Here is a 17,488-nt window from a genome sequence, read left to right as displayed (position 1 = left end):
TGCAAGAAACAGACACTGGTTTATTTAACATTCACAAGAGAAGAAAAGTCCAGTTTGGAGAGGGAAGTATCCTGCCTCCCCTGTGCCAAACATCACAAGGCCTAACCTGGATGTAAGGCTGTCTCAGAGCCCAGTCAAGAATATTTACAAACGTATGTAGAAAACAATAATAAAATTAATCTTCTGAAGTTATTGGTGATAAAAAAGGTGACAGACTTCCCAATCCTGCAAAGAAAACAGCCAGTCTGCATTGAAAATAATGAAAACAGGTAGCACTGAATTGGTGATTCTCATCATGCCTCAGCTGGAGAAAAGGACATAAGAGTTGAGGATGTAGCCTGGTAGGAAGGAAGTTTAACAGCTCAGAACTGCAATTATTTAGTACACTGAATTCTAAAAAGCAAGACCCCAGGAGTGAAGACTGATTATATTTTTATAATTATATTATATTTGAGCAGCATTCCCTAGTGGATAGAGCACTGGACTGAGACTCAGGAGACCCGGCTTCTAGTCTTCATTCTGTTACTGGCCTTCTGGATGATTTTGGGCAAGTCACTTCTCCTTTGTGCCTCCATTTCCCTATCTGTAAAATGGGGATAATGATACTGACCCTTCTTCGTAAAGGGCTTTGAGATCTACGGACGAAAAGTATTATCGTAAGAGCTAGGTCTTATTCTATTTACTGTTACTACTTACCTTTGACCAGAAGGCACTTAAACTGGAGGAGAAAGAACTATCCTTAAGTTGAACAAGCATCAATCAATAAAGGAAAAACCCTCCACTTTAGCCTTGTGGCCTAAAAAGCAGCATGTTAGCAAAATTGTTTTTGTTTAATTAAAAGGAAATATGGAAAATATCCTTTTCTTTATAGAAATGAAGTAGCAAACCATTCTTGAAAATTTACTACTATGCTAGGGTCTGCTTTGAACGGGGACATCAAACTTCTGTCATGACAGTTCAAATACACAATCAATACATTCAGTTCAAAGTAAACACCATACATGTGAATAGTAGTTATTCCCCAAAAACTTAGTTTTGATTAGATGTGCCCTGAAGATTAGTTTCCTATTCTTAAAAACCCTCTCTGTAAAGTGAGGTAATTCCACCCCACAATATAACAGCACCACTTCACATTCATTTTATTTGTTCACATTTAGTCATTGCACCTATCTCAAGCACTAGCTGCATTACACTATTCCTCTAATGCACACACTAACAAAATAAAACCCTAAACAAGGCTTTGACCCAAATATCTTAAAACAAAATAGACCTCCCTAAATCTACCCACATTCATAGAAAAATAGCCTCCCTTCCTCCTCCCCAGGAAAAGTCTGAGGAAAACAAACAGATGAGTTCTTGCAGTATCTGAAGATCACCAATTCCAGCCTCTGGTGAGCCAAGTTGCAGCAGCAGAAGGAAGTAATTTCCATAGTCAAAGATCCTTTCCTGAGAACTCCCAGTGCCTTCCCAGTTACATTAGAAAGGAGTTAGAGCTCTTGGTCTGGTATCACACAAGGAGAGAGACCATCTTGAAGTTGCTAGGACTAAGCCATCTAGGGTTTTATTGGTCAAAATCAACACGAAGTATTACAGTAGCAGATTTTAAAAGGAACTCTGGCAACCCTTCCCCCATTCCCAAGTGTCTCTGTACCCCCAAACTCAGCCACCTCCCTCCCCACTGTGGCCCTGCGCCTGTACGCCCATTCACCCTCTGCTCCAGTCTGTCCTTCCCCACTAGCCCTTACAAGCCCCTGTCTGACCCCTAGCAGCCCCACGCTGTCTATCTCCCCATAGCCCTGTTTCCTGACCTGGCCTGACAGGTGCTGTGAAGAAGGTTCTGCAGGCGCTCTCTCTTTCCTAGGTGACCGGGAGCTGCTGCTGTGTCCTATCACCACAGCACTCTTGGTGAGCAAAAGGCAGAACTGCAGCAACTTTCTGGCAGAAGCTTTTTTCTGGGCAAAAAAATTAAAAATGTGTGGCTTATTAATTATGCATGCACAGTGGTACAGAATTCCCCCAGGAGTACTACTTGAACCATATGCCTTTGGTGCATTGCAGTCCATCCATGTCCTATGCCAAGAAGGTTCTCATTGCCCATTGCCCTTCTTCAGCTTCCTCCTGCTCAGAGCCAAATTTAGGGCCTTTAGGAGTATGTCCTTGTTGTTCAGAACATTGTAGCAGTTCACTTCCACCAGCCTATCAAAGTCATAGGGCTCAAAGCTGAAATTTAGCGTGCGGTAAGGAGAGTCTTTTCCATCAATGACAAAGTCACCAAAGGATTTCTCGTCTTCTGACTCACGTTCTACTCCTACAACCAGAGAAAAATAAACTGTAAAAGTCTTACTAGAATCCTTTAATTGAATCATCAATGAAGGTCACAGATCAACTAAGCAGGTGTTGTTGACTTTTGGTCACTCTCCTGGTCAGAAATTGCATGAGAAGAGATTTCAGCACCGCAGAGCAGGGTCACAATACTTTAGCTTTCAAACTTTGAGCCAAAATACCGTCTCCACTTCATACTTCCACCACGCTCCAAAAACACAGATTAAAGAGAAAAAAATTGTTTCGTTGCAATAGATCACAGCATGGCACACTACAGGATTAAGCTATAATTCTGAGGTGAGAAATACTAACCTGACTCCAAGGTAACAAAGTTAATTCTTCCTGGAAGGAGCCGCCCACGTTAGGATAACAGGTGTGTTTTTAAAATGTGTTTTTAACATCCTAATGTAGACAGGACCACTTGGGCTTTAACATGTTACCATAATATAGAAAAGGCCCCCACACCTTCTATTGTAACTAAACTTGATTTTAAAATGGGGTTCTATGAGTAAAAAGGTGTTTCAGGTTCTGAGGTGGGAAAATGGCTGGGAATTCATAAATCATAATGCTTGAGGCAATGCTGACTGATTTCAGACCTCTTTATCATGCAAATACAGTGACCATCACATCCTCAGGATAAACCCTTAGAAATATTAGTTCACATCTACATCTAGCCATTATATGTGGCAGAACTACTTGGTAAGGAAGGGGTTCATAAAGGAGCAAATCAATTGTCGATTTAGATTCCCCTACACTTTAAATAGCTTTTGGGACAGCCCTGTTACTGCCCTCACTAAAATGAAACACTTCTGTTGCGCTTTCTGTAAAAAAAGTAATAGAACTCAATAGCTTACAGGGAAACTAGGTGAGGGAAAGCTGTGATATTTTATGGTTAGAGAAACAAGGTGGGTGAGGTAGTATCTCTTATTGGTCATATTTTTTATCTTTTATTCTTCAGGTCAGGTCCCAGACCTGAGGAAGAGCTCTGTGATAAACTCAAAAGCTTGCCTCTCACCAACAGAAATGGGTCCAATAAAAGATATTACCTCACCCACCTTGTTTCGCTCATATCCTAGGATCAGCACAGCTATAACTGCATACATTTTATGGTTAGGAAAGTTCAGCCAGTCCCGCATTCTATCTGGCTAATCAGACCTGAATACCTTAATCATAGGATCTTAATGCACATTCCCTTACCTGGTGCTTTGTATTTTCGGAACGTATCATTCACCAGTGGGAAGTGAAGCACGATGGGAGCTTTTGGGTTCTCATCATCCACAAACATGTAACATTCTTTTGGCTTCTTCTCATCTTCCTCACTCAAGATGATTTGTGGAAAGGGGATTTCCTGTTCTTCACAGTATTTCTGAGTCAACTGTAAAACCTGTGGTCACAGAACAAAAGTCAAACGTTCGGTCCTGTTTTACCCAGTGAAAACAGAAAAATAGAGAATATTTTCCTTCTAACGATTACATTTATGGCACTACTATAAACTATTCAATGTTCATAATTAATGTATGTTATGTAGCAAATATTTTATAAAGTAAAGGCAGCATGTTCTAAATCACAAGTCTGGGAACTTTTCCACTGGCTTCCTCTCTGACCTTGAGCAAGTCATTTAACCTCTCTGCCTCGGTTTCCTCATCTGTAAAATGGGGATAAGTTACCTCACAGGTTTCAGAGTAACAGCCGTGTTAGTCTGTATTCACAAAAAGAAAAGGAGTACTTGTGGCACCTTAGAGACTAACCAATTTATTTGAGCATAAGCTTTCGTGAGCTACAGCTCACTTCATCGGATGCATACTGTGGAAACTGCAGAAGACATTATATACACAGAGACCATGAAACAATACCTCCTCCCACCCCACTCTCCTGCTGGTAATAGCTCATCCAAACTGACCACTCTCCCCACAATGTGCACGATAACCAAGGTGGGCCATTTCCAGCATAAATCCAAGATTAACCAGAACGTCTGGGGGGGGGGGGGTAGGAAAAAACAAGGGGAAATAGGCTACCTTGCATAATGACTTAGCCACTCCCAGTCTCTATTTAAGCCTAAATTAATAGTATCCAATTTGCAAATGAATTCCAATTCAGCAGTTTCTCGCTGGAGTCTGGATTTGAAGTTTTTTTGTTGTAAGATAGCGACCTTCACGTCTGTAATTGCGTGACCAGAGAGATTGAAGTGTTCTCCGACTGGTTTATGAATGTTATAATTCTTGACATCTGATTTGTGTCCATTTATTCTTTTACGTAGAGACTGTCCAGTTTAACCAATGTACATGGCAGAGGGGCATCGCTGGCACATGATGACATATATCACATTGGTGGATGTGCAGGTGAACGAGGCTCTGATAGTGTGGCTGATGTTATTAGGCCCTGTGATGGTGTCCCCTGAATAGATATGTGGGCACAATTGGCAACGGGCTTTGTTGCAAGGATAAGTTCCTGGGTTAGTGGTTCTGTTGTGTGGTATGTGGTTGTTGGTGAGTATTTGCTTCAGGTTGGGGGGCTGTCTGTAGGCAAGGACTGGCCTGTCTCCCAAGATTTGTGAGTGTGTTGGGTCATCCTTCAGGATAGGTTGTAGATCCTTAATAATGCGTTGGAGGGGTTTTAGTTGGGTGCTGAAGGTGACGGCTAGTGGCGTTCTGTTATTTTCTTTGTTAGGCCTGTCCTGTAGTAGGTGACTTCTGGGAACTCTTCTGGCTCTATCAATCTGTTTCTTCACTTCCGCAGGTGGGTATTGTAGTTGTAAGAATGCTTGATAGAGATCTTGTAGGAGTTTGTCTCTGTCTGAGGGGTTGGAGCAAATGCGGTTGTATCGCAGAGCTTGGCTGTAGACGATGGATCGTGTGGTGTGGTCAGGGTGAAAGCTGGAGGCATGCAGGTAGGAATAGCGGTCAGTAGGTTTCCGGTATAGGGTGGTGTTTATGTGACCATTGTTTATGAGCACTGTAGTGTCCAGGAAGTGGATCTCTTGTGTGGACTGGACCAGGCTGAGGTTGATGGTGGGATGGAAATTGTTGAAATCATGGTGGAATTCCTCAAGGGCTTCTTTTCCATGGGTCCAGATGATGAAAATGTCATCAATACAGCACAAGTAGAGTAGGGGCTTTAGGGGACGAGAGCTGAGGAAGCGTTGTTCTAAATCAGCCATAAAAATGTTGGCATACTGTGGGGCCATGCGGGTACCCATAGCAGTGCCACTGATCTGAAGGTATACATTGTCCCCAAATGTAAAATAGTTATGGGTAAGGACAAAGTCAAAGTTCAGCCACCAGGTTAGCCGTGACATTATCGGGGATAGTGTTCTTGACGGCTTGTAGTCCATCTTTGCGTGGAATGTTGGAATGGTGGCCAGGATGGTGTTATCAGGAAGATCACCGATGGATTGAAGTTTCCTCAGGAAGTCAGTGGTGTCTCGAAGGTAGCTGGGAGTGCTGGTAGCGTAGGGCCTGAGGAGGGAGTCTACATAGCCAGACAATCCTGCTGTCAGGGTGCCAATGCCTGAGATGATGGGGCGCCCAGGATTTCCAGGTTTATGGATCTTGGGTAGTAGATAGAATATCCCAGGTCGGGGTTCCAGGGGTGTGTCTGTGCGGATTTGATCTTGTGCTTTTTCAGGAAGTTTCTTGAGCAAATGCTGTAGTTGCTTTTGGTAACTCTCAGTGGGATCATAGGGTAATGGCTTGTAGAAAGTGGTGTTGGAGAGCTGCCGAGCAGCCTCTTGTTCATATTCCGACCTATTCATGATGACAACAGCACCTCCTTTGTCAGCCTTTTTGATTATGATGTCAGAGTTGTTTCTGAGGCTGTGGATGGCATTGTGTTCCGCATGGCTGAGGTTATGGGGCAAGTGATGCTGCTTTTCCACAATTTCAACCCATGCACGTCGGCAGAAGCACTCTATGTAAAAGTCCAGTCTGCTGTTTCGACCTTCAGGAGGAGTCCACCTAGAATCCTTCTTTTTGTAATGTTGGTAGGGAGGCCTCTGTGGATTAGTATGTTGTTCAGAGGTATTTTGGAAATATTCCTTGAGTCAGAGACGTCGAAAATAGGATTCTAGGTCACCACAGAACTGTATCATGTTCGTGGGAGTGGAGGAGCAGAAGGAGAGGCCCCAAGATAGGACAGCTGCTTCTGCTGGGCTAGTGAGAGTGAGTTTGTGTGTGTGGTTTTTGGAAGGGGGGGTGAGAAAACCTGGATTTGTGCTGGAAATGGCCCACCTTGATTATCATACACATTGTAACGAGAGTGGTCAGTTTGGATGAGTTATTACCAGCAGGAGAGTGAGTTTGTGTGTGTATGGGGGTAGGGGGTTGAGAAGACCTGGATTTGTGCTGGAAATGGCCCACCTTGATTATCATGCACATTGTAGGGAGAGTGGTCACTTTGGATAAGCTATTACCAGCAGGAGAGTGAGTTTGTGGGGGAGGGGGAGGGTGAGAAAACCTGGATTTGTGCTGGAAATGGCCCAACTTGATCATCATACACATTGTAAGGAGAGTGATCACTTTAGATAAGCTATTACCAGCAGGAGAGTGGGGTGGGAGGAGGTATTGTTTCATGGTCTCTGTGTATATAATGTCTTCTGCAGTTTCCACAGTATGCATCCGATGAAGTGAGCTGTAGCTCACGAAAGCTTATGCTCAAATAAATTGGTTAGTCTCTAAGGTGCCACAAGTACTCCTTTTCTTTTTACCTCACAGGGGTATTGTGAAAAATCAGAAAATATTTTTAAACTGCTGTAAATGTGTAGACAACCTAAGTATTATTACGTTCAGCAAATTTTTAAAAAACTACTTTTATAATATATTTCAAACAGAAAAATTAGTCAGTCACTATCATTTTACATAGCCAAACCTATAGTTAAGCTTGGAAAAATTGGACTCAGATTTCTCACTTTGCTAAAAACAAATAAAATGCTTTCATAATTAAAAATCAACAATTACAACGAAGAAACGTTAACAGTATATCCTATGATGGTCTCATAGACAAGTAATACACTGTGTTGCTGTCACCTTTTTCTGGCAATAAAATAAGGAGGTGTTGACTATATAATAAGGTTTGTCTAATATTAGGATTTTATTACTGAATCTGATGGATCTGTTCCTGTAGACCTATTTTGAACAGCAACTAGACTTGATGGTGCTACAGAAAATATTAAAAACAATAAAAATAAAAATACTTGGAAATAAATTATATCCCTTAAAATACACTACAAATTAAAATTGAATACTTTCAAGATAATACATATTGAATTTGACTATCTGTATGTACTATTTTGTGAACATACATTTGTATACAGCACAAATAGCACACTTAGCACAAAAAAAATCACTGCCACCTTCATCTTCCCACCTAACAATGCCTTCTGCTAGATGGAATAAGAATGTGCAATGGTGTGCCACAAGTCTTAGACTGCTAACGGAGATTCACCTTTAGATAAAGTGATAGGGGCCTATGCTTTTTAAGCAGAAAGACTGGCATTTTACCACCACTGTCACATGAAGTTCCACGTATGAAGTTCATGTTGTGACATGAAGTTAACAGTGAATTGCATGGTCTGACAACTGAAGTCTTGAGTGGCCTTAGATTTATTACAATGTGTCCTACTTCAGGAGACTCTCTGTTCAAACATCTTGGACTGATCCATGTTATCATGAAAAATGTATGTTTCCGTGCTTCTTTCCCAGTCTAATGCTGCTCACCTCAAATGGAGCATCCCAAGAGTAGTTAAATGACAGGATGACATCTACATCTCTCTCTGGCTGGAGCACCAAGGGAAAGGGAGAGTTGATAGAAAAACCACCATCCACCAAGTACAGGCTGTCTTCCATGGGAGTCAGCTGGTTGGGAAAGGCATCCAGGTGTGTACCTAACAGACACCCCACACACACACAAAAATCACCTTAGTTGCCAAAAAGATGGGGAAAACTTTGGAAATGAGGAAATGAAGCAACCACTGAGACTTAAAGGAGAAACCTCTATTACATGTTCTATACTCCCACACCAAAATCAGACCTCCACTCTGGATATTCAAGAAGCGAAGTAGAAAACAGGTCTGTACCACCAGCTGGGTGATATTATTTCATAGCCAACAAGTTTTCCAATTGTATCAAATTCTCTGCTGCTGGTGTAAATTGGCAGCACTCCACTGATTTCAATGGAGCTGTTCCAAACTTACGCTAGCAAAGAATTTGGCCCAAAATGCTAACGTTATACATAATTTTAAAATATTAACAGAATATCCGAAACAGAGTGATTTCAAAATGGCTACCTTTCCAGGCTAAAAAATTCCTGTTGTTGACATAATCCCTGTGAAGGTACAAGCCTTGCATGAAGTTGAAGGTTTCCCCAGAGGTGACACGGGACTTGAAGAAATCCTGGCAAATTTGTAATAAGGGTCCCCCTGGTATAACCAGACGAGTCTTTAATCGAGTGGGGTCCCGAAAATGGAATCTTTGGCAATCATCTATAACAGAAGCCATGATAAAGATCAGAATATATTTAAAAGCATGCTCATTCAAGCCTAGCATTTCAAGATACTAATCTATTCACAAATGAAAGTTCAATCTATTGTCATACAACTGTTTTTCCCCCCTACATATGTGGGCACTGTAAAAATGTATTAGATTGAGGTCCAAATTAACTGAGTCTATACTGAAGTTTCACCATTTAGGGTGTCTTTCAAATCTCACTCATGAGTCATGTAACCATTCCAAACTGTTGCCAATGAAAACTGTCACCATATGACATCATGGATATGCTCTCATACGGGGACAACAGTTACTAGAAATCCTGAACATTCACTACAGTATTTTTTATAGTTACAAATGGGAAATAGTGTAGTGAAACCTAACACTGTGGTATTACAAATGCCGACCGAGAGGAAGGATGGTCTTTCTACCTACCTATTGAAGGTACTTATAGACCTCTCTCCATCACCATACTACCTACGCTCTTCAGAGTCTTTAATGTATTTATCCTCACAGCACCCCTTTGAGGTTGGGAAGAGCTATTATCTCCCTTAAACAGATGTAGAACTGAAGCCCAGAGTGACTTGCCCAACATTACAGAGAAAATCTATGGCCAAGAAGGGAATTGAACTCAGGTCTCAAGTCCCCAGTTAACACACTAACCACTGGATCTTCCTTCTTTGTAGTTTGGACACAGGACTGGGACTCAAGAGACATGGGTTCAATTCCCAGATCTTCTATCAGCTTCCTATATGACCTTGGACAAGTCACTTAACCTCTCTGCACTTCTGTGCCACAGTTCCCTATCTGTAAAACAGGAGTAACAACACTTTCCTACCACCTAGGGATGTTGCAAAATATCGTAGTCATGGGAACCAGGAATGGTGGGGGATGGGAGGTGAGAGGGACAAGTTAATGGTGACCATTATTATTTAATTTACTGTGTAAATATAGGCCATATTGTTGAGAGAAACTACATGACAGAGGGGAGTGGAATACAGCTTTAGAGAAACTGTTAACTATCCAGCCCAGCTGAGCCTTGTCTGTGCTTGGAAATTCCACAGGACTTCTTAAATTTTGGACTTCCATTAATGCGTTGTGTGATCGTTCTGAAAAGAAACCTCTAGAAAACCCAGTTTTTAAACAAAAACTGACTATTTTACAGGGTACGGAACACCCTTACCTATGACTCTGATTACATCTTTCAGAGAATCTAGAAAGCCCAGGCCTGAACCAACCACCTTCAGACAGACATCATCCAGACTTGCGGCAAAGGCACTTCCCCACATTCCTATAGGCAGAGGAAAGGGTAGTGGAAACAGAAATAAAGAAGGATTTAACACCCTCGTAGGCTTCTTAAACCCAGTGCAGTCAATAGAGGCTCTACCATTGGGTCACTGCCTGTTACCAAGTGGGCTGGCCCTGTAAGAGGAGTTGAGCCCTATGCCTAATAATCCCTTTCCCAAGTGATGGGTTTGGGCTTCAGGCAGTGGTTGGGTCATGTGAGCAGGCATCAGGTAATGGTAGCCCAGGGCCAGGGTATCCTGTACGAGGGAGCCTACTCTGTCAGAGAGAGGAAGACTAGGGAAGACCTAAAGGAGACATCTCTACAGACAGGCCCAGTCTGCGGTACTCCCAGAAGAGAGATCTGCGATATATTGTGTTAATTTTGATGGAATATATGGGCCCAAAGAGTCAAAGGTGTTAACATGTCCCTGAAACTGTCCAACAATAAAGAGTTTTAAACAAGGTTCAGAGTCTGGTATAGAGAGACCTCAGCCTGCTTAGCACCATGGAAAACACACCATGAAACAGCCTTTCAACCTTTTATTAAAGATATAGAAAAGAAGGAAAAACAGGTAAAGCATTTGAAATGTAAAGTATTAACTAAAGCTTTTATTTTAACCATCACTTTTATCCCCTTTTCCTTTAGGTATAGAGAGATTTTATAAGGAAACCCCTTTGTTTGACAGTCTTAAGATATTAAGATAGTAATAACTGTCCCTTTTGGGGAAAAGAGAAGATGTTAATTGAGATAGGCTGGAGCTGTTACTGAAGTTCAGTCCTGTATGCTAAAAACAAAACAAGACAAACACACATAAAAGGGGAGAGAAAAGAATAGCAGAGATGCAAAATGCAAATTCTGTCCCTGATGTTGCATCCATTTGCAACCTTCAGCACATACCCCCCTCCCATACCCCAACACCCTACCCCAGTCTGGTGAGAGTGAGAGAGTAGGGGGGAGCAAACAACGGAGGGAAGGGGATGGAGCAAGTGGGGGCAGGGCAGGGGTGTTGAGTTTTGTGCAATTAGAAAGTTTGCAACCCTTATCACGAGCTATATCCCAACAAGAGTATTGGGAACCCCTTGGGGCATAATGGACTACTAAGCCTTGAGGAAAAGGCTGAGAGATTCTACTTTTGCGTTAAACTGTTATTTTATATAAATAAGTCAGATCCCAAGAAGGGGTGAGTACTTAAGAGCACCCGTTATGGTGGTTTGTTTAACTGAGCAAGGAGGAAACTGAGGCATGAGCAGGTTCTGACACTAGATGAAGCTTTCCTATTTCCCCTTCAAAACCAGCAGCATTAGCATATACCCTGCAGATAGCAGATCCTGGGCTCAGGACGTTTCCGGATCAGCCGCCCCATGAAGAACTCACTGTCAAAGTCTTCTGTTCGGACAAAGGCTCCATACTTGCGAAATCCAACCTCATAGGGAGTGAACTCACACCACTCTGAGACAAAGACAGCAGATCAACAGTTATCTCAGGAATACTCTGAAGTGTACAGTCTCATTAGCCTATTCTTATAGGAGTGGTTAAAGAAGAGTCTCTGCTTCTTCCAGCATCACCGATCAGCAATTCCTTCCCCCGTAAAACCCCATATATAGTAGAACTAGTGTGGCTGTCTTGGGGGAACAGATAGTTGGATCTTCCAGACAGGCTCTGTAGGAACTCCCTGTGCAGCAAGGTTTGGAGACTAATTAAACCACTAGCATACAGATCCACCAGCCACTGTCCCTTGCAGAGTAGGGGCACAAGAGCAGCAGGAACAATTGCTGTCTCAGGACTGCAGCAGCCACCAAAGAGCACCTCCACTTCCTCCAAGAATAGTCCCTGCACCAAGCTCAGCTATTCAGGTTTCGCACACATTTGGGTATGGAGGGGAAGAGAAAAAGGATTTAACATCTAGAACTGGGGAGGGGTAACCCTCTCGGATGAGAGCTCCTTAGCTATACCACAACTGAGAATTTCTCACTATCTCTCACAATTATGACAATGAGAGCAACTTGACTGTCTAGATGTTTGTCACAGAATGGGCTCCCTCACCCTGGATTTCTCTTTGCAAGCAGCCCTCACACACACTTACGTAAGTTCACCACAGTGTACTTTATTTACAACATCTTAGACAGCTTCATGTCCCATCACCATAAGGGACAGCTTCAAAGCACCCCTGTGGCACAGGAAATGAAAGTGAAGGGGGAAGAAGTCTCACCTCTCAGATCCTGAGCTTCTTTGCCCATCCTTCCAGCCTTCCCCTCCTGTCTCCCATTTAACAGTTCCCAGCTAACATTCTGAATCCCCTTGTTAACTGGTTAACCACCCAGGCCCAATCAATTATCTCCCAATTTGGTCCATGACAGAAACCTTACAACATGGTGAGCCAGTGATACGCTACTCCCACTGTGTTACATTGTTCAACGATGAAAACATTAGTTGAAGCTCACCAGCAATTCCATATTTTTGAGATTCATTTTTCTGAGCAGCAATTTTTAAATATTTCTTTTTGGTGTCATTAAGTTGTGAAATAATATATGGCCATTTAAAAACAATAGCACAGAGCGTTATTAAGCCATACCAGAACTTAATAGTGGTATCTGCCTAAAATATTATTGAAAATGACACCTATGACAGAGTTCAAACCATAAATACATATTTATATTTCCAAAGCTTACCCCTTCTGAGATCTATTTGGGCCAGTTACCCAACCCTCATTGCTATTTCATCACTAAAATCCTTCATTTAACCCATGATTAACATTAACAAATATACCTGGCTCTTCAACACCTTTCATCAGTAGAACTTGTTGTGCCTATTTTACATCTGAGGAAACCAAAGCATAAAGAGGTGAGGTACCTGCCCAAAGTCACCCAGCAATCTAGTGGTGGAAATGGGAAAAGAGCCCAGGTTTCCTGGGTCCCAGTCAAGAGATCCACTTGGCCACATTATTTTCCAAGTAAAACAAGTAAGTTTACAGGAGCAATCTTGTCAAGATAGCTCAGAACAGTGCAATGAGTATTGCTCATTGCAGAAATATTGCCCTCTAGATTCCCACATCTAGACTGTGTTTAACTCTTGCCAATTCTTTCTGCATAACATCTCTACAACACAGCCTTTCCTATCCACCATCAACTAAAACTCTCCTCCAGGTGCTCATCACCCTACATGTCAAATACCACATCATCCTTTCCTCTGGCCTTCACAAATCCCATCTTGCTCCAGTCATGTCAATTCAGAATGCTGCTGCAAAGATCATTTCCCTAGCCCATTGCTTTGACCATGTCACTCCTCTCTTTGCATCTCTCAACCCCATTCACATAAACTACTCATCTTCGCACTCAAGGCCCTTCTCAACATACCTGCCTACTTCCTGTCAACTCTCATACAGTATCAAGATGATGCCTGCCTCCCCACTCAGCCAATACCAGCCTTCATAGCCCACATGTTCAAGTTTCGAACAAGCACTTTTGTGCTTTATCCCATGCTGCCCCCCCAAACAGAGGCAAGGTATGCAGGGCCGGCTCTAGGTCTTTTTGCCACCCGAAGAAAAAAAAAAAATAAAAGGGTGGCTGGAATGCCACCCCTGGAATTGTGCCACCCCCAAGCACGTGCTTGCTTTGCTGGTGCCTAGAGCCGGCCCTAGAGGCATGGGGGGTGGGGGGAGGGAAGCACACAGGGTCGTGCCAGTGCCTCCCCCTCATTTCTGCAAATGCAAAGCTGCTCAGCTCGGAGGCTGCGCTCAGGCTCCACTGACTCCGCAGCTGTACGCAGCCTCCTGGGTCCTAGTACCAGTCGTGCTCCCCTTCTGTGTGCTGGGAGCCTTCCTGTTTTCTGTGCAACAATGAGTGCTCGCGGTGGGGCTGGGTAAGGGGGTAGGGGAAATGAGAGAAGGGGCAGTGGGGAAGGAAGGGGGTGGAATAGGGCAGGCGGAAGGGAATGTGGGAGTGAGGGGAGGGGGGATGGAGAAGAAAAGGGGATAGGGGAATCATGGGGGGGAAGCTGTAGCCCGACATGCCGCATACCCTCAGCAGCAGCTGGGGCTCCCCCATTAAGCAGGCTGATCAAACCCTCACCCGGACAAGGCCTACCTCCTACACCTGGACCCCTCTGACAAGCCCCCCACACCCAGACCCCTACCCGACTGAGCCCCAACCAGCTGCACCTGGACACCCACCCCGTCAAGCCCCAGTCCCCCAGCACCCGAACCCCCCCACTGAGCCCCCATACCCAGACCCCCACCAAGCCCCATCTCCCCACATCCAGAGCCCCCCTCCCCCTGCTGAGCCTAACCATCACCACCTGGATCCCCTGCCGAGTCCCATTGCCCCTGCACCCAGAACCCCCAACGAGCCCCTGTGCATCCAGATCTCCCACTGAGTTGCCCATGCCCAGACTGCCCCATAGAGAAACCTCTCACCCCATACCTGGATCCCCCCACACTAAGCCCCTCCACACTTGGATCCTGCTGGGCTGAGCCTGCCTACCCAGACCTGGTGGGCACAGAGGGGCAGGGCCCCGGGGTGTTTCTGGGGCAGGCCCAGCTCTTGCACTGTGTCAGGGTCAGGTGCAGCCTCATTGCTGGGTCCCTGTACTGGGGAACTGGGGTCTTCAGGATGATCTCCCACCTCAATGCAGCCAGTGGCCTGAACTCCCCACTGCCATGCTGGAGCCACATTTATTTGACAAATAAAATTTGCAGAATTTTAAAATATTGTGCACATAATTATTTTTTTTTCATGGCGAATTTCTTCAGTAGATCTTCAGTGATATAGCTATGAGGAGAACATAGGTGAAGGTGAACTTTGCCAAGCAGTGTCCAATTTGACATATTAGCTTTGGGCTCCCAAATACTGGCTAATCAGCACCTCATGTCTCATGCTCATTATCCAATGGGGAAAGGTGGAGATGCAAAGGGAATTAAGTCTCGGGGGGGGGGGGGGGGGAGCAGGAGGAGGGGGGGGTACTTACAGATTTTAAAATAGAAAAATAAACCTGTCTCATTTATACCTGCAAAGTCATCATCGCTAATATTGGGCCTCACATTGATTGCTGCATAGATGGGATAGGGGTTCTGTGCCCTCTTCACTGCTTCCTGCTGGTCAGACAGCTTAGACAAGTCTTCCTGGTTATAACAGGGAAAGAAAAAAAAGCTTAACATTTTTGGTGCTATGCTAGATCCATCTAGCCCCACGCTCCAGTATTCTGGAGCTCTCTCACTTTCCAATCTCAACTATAACCGTATCACAGGCTCTGAAGCTCCTCTCTCCCCAGTGTAGGGCTCATTATATTTTACTAGAATAGTTATATGGCCTAGATATTTTGAGTTTTACAGGCATTCTTCACTAGTTAATTGCTGTTTTAATCAGATTCCAATTTGTGATTTCACCTAACTGTATCACTTTACATTCTGTTTTTGAAAAACCATATTGCTAGACATATGTCACCATATTTTCTGAGCCTTATCATTCCAAATGGCTGTCAAATGAATGGCTTTTAAAGTAATTTCAAATAAACAGATTAATAGATCCATAGATATTTAGGTCAGAAGGGATCATTATGATCATCTAGTCTGACCTCCTGCACAACGCAGGCCACAGAATTTCACTCACCACTCCTGCAAAAAACCTCACACCTATATCTGTGCTATTGAAGTCCTCAAATCATAGTTTTAAGACTTCAAGGAGCAGAGAATCCTCCAGCAAGTGACCCGTGCCCCATGCAACAGAGGAAGGCAAAAAACCTCCAGGGCCTCTTCCAATCTGCCATGGAGGAAAATTCCTTCCCGACCCCAAATATGGCGATCAGCTAAACCCTGAGCATATGGGCAAGATTCATCAGCCAGATACTATAGAAAATTCTTTCCTGGGTAACTCGGATCCCGCCCCATCTAATATCCCATCACAGGCCATTGGGCCTATTTACCATGAATATTTAATTACCAAAACCATGTTATCCCATCATACCATCTCCTCCATAAACTTACCGAGTTTAATCTTAAAGCCAGATAGATCTTTTGCCCCCAATGCTTCCCTTGGAAAAACTTCACTCCTCTGATGGTTAGAAACCTTCATCTAATTTCTAGCCTAAATTTCCTGGTGGCCAGTTTATATCCATTTGTTCTTGTGTCCACATTGGTACTGAGCTTAAATAATTCCTCTCCCTCTCCAGTATTTATCCCTCTGATATATTTATGAAGAGCAATCATATCTCCCCTCAACCTAGCTCTTACATAGCATTTTTCATCTATAGATCTCAAAGTGCTTTATACATTAGGTAAATATCATTATCCCCATTTTATAGATAGGAAAACTCAGGCAAAAAACTGCCATGTTTCTCCCAAGACTCCTCTAATCCCCAGAACAATTCTATACAATTTAAGCATACACAAAGAGAAATCATTTTCCAGAGCACAAAAAGGTGGATATGTTGAGCTCCTAATTTGAAGGCAAACAGCAATACACTTCAGAGTCTAGAATTCTTTACCTTCCGATGTAGAAAATACTCTATAATAAGGCCCCACAAATCTGTGAAAGAGACTTTCCGTCCATCATTCTCCATTGAGTTCAGCTGCTGGAAGTAATATTTCAGTCGTTCTGAGGAAAATGCCCCTGCTTTGCTACTAGATACATTATCCCTGGCATTGCTGATTGCACCTTGGAGGTTCTTACAGGACCAGTCTGTGTCTTGATACAGTTCAGACAAACACCTGAAAAACATTTAGATCAAGATCAGTGAATGATATTAAACATCAAATTCCAGCTAAGTATTGTTACTATTGCAGTGTTGAACTGAGAACTGTAGAACTCTGACAACCTAGAAGATTAAATACTAAAGATAACAAGCATTATGAGATGGAGTTTTAAGTTCTAAAATACGCTGGGGAACCTGAGACCAACCACATTGTTATCACCCTCTCAGCTCACCTACCACTCAGGGTTGTTCTGGAGAGCAGATTAGCTAATGCTGATTAGTTTACAAACATGAGCTAACTCATCCTCACAACAGCCCTGAGAGCTAGGTATGGGGTTCCAAACAGAACCAGGGTAACTGGCTTCCTCCTCTGCACAGCAGAGGATCTGGCTTTGCAAACCCCACTACGCAAAGTATAAGATAGAGTTTTAGATGAGGAGCAGTACATATTTATTTACATTAAGTTATTTTCCATAACTTTTCCACAAAGGGGGTGAATTTTAAAGCTACAGATGGGAGTTAAGCATCCAACCCTCACAAAACCTCAATGGGAGCATCTACTTACTCTTTGTGCTTTTGAAAATCTCCCCCAAAGTGTTATCTTTCTGTAATGCAATTATATAGCTTCTACAAGACCCACTGCTGTAGGTATTAAAAATAGTAATGAAACTCTCTTTTTAACCACCCAGAACATAAGGACTGTCAACGTCCGATA

At 43.3% G+C, this 17,488-nt stretch overlaps 1 protein-coding gene across 1 annotated transcript in view; it reads right to left on the bottom strand.

Annotated features, from left to right (window-relative positions):
- Nucleotides 1–17,488, bottom strand: part of LOC125638793 (cytosolic phospholipase A2 zeta) — a 42,898-nt gene continuing 25,410 nt past the window's right edge. The window contains exons 13-20 of the mRNA XM_048854929.2: nucleotides 16,567–16,789; nucleotides 15,091–15,205; nucleotides 11,401–11,538; nucleotides 9,985–10,092; nucleotides 8,603–8,797; nucleotides 8,034–8,200; nucleotides 3,520–3,706; nucleotides 1–2,308 (exon numbers count right to left, since the gene is read on the bottom strand). Of these exons, the coding sequence (XP_048710886.2) occupies nucleotides 2,088–2,308; nucleotides 3,520–3,706; nucleotides 8,034–8,200; nucleotides 8,603–8,797; nucleotides 9,985–10,092; nucleotides 11,401–11,538; nucleotides 15,091–15,205; nucleotides 16,567–16,789 (1,354 nt within the window). The 3' untranslated portion in view covers nucleotides 1–2,087. The remainder of the gene's footprint in view (nucleotides 2,309–3,519; nucleotides 3,707–8,033; nucleotides 8,201–8,602; nucleotides 8,798–9,984; nucleotides 10,093–11,400; nucleotides 11,539–15,090; nucleotides 15,206–16,566; nucleotides 16,790–17,488) is intronic.

This window comes from Caretta caretta, chromosome 6 (assembly GCF_965140235.1).
Source record: "Caretta caretta isolate rCarCar2 chromosome 6, rCarCar1.hap1, whole genome shotgun sequence".
NCBI classification, from domain to species: Eukaryota; Metazoa; Chordata; order Testudines; family Cheloniidae; genus Caretta; species Caretta caretta.
The sequence above is the reverse complement of the archived record's forward strand: the minus strand, read 5'-3'. Positions and strand labels throughout refer to the sequence as shown.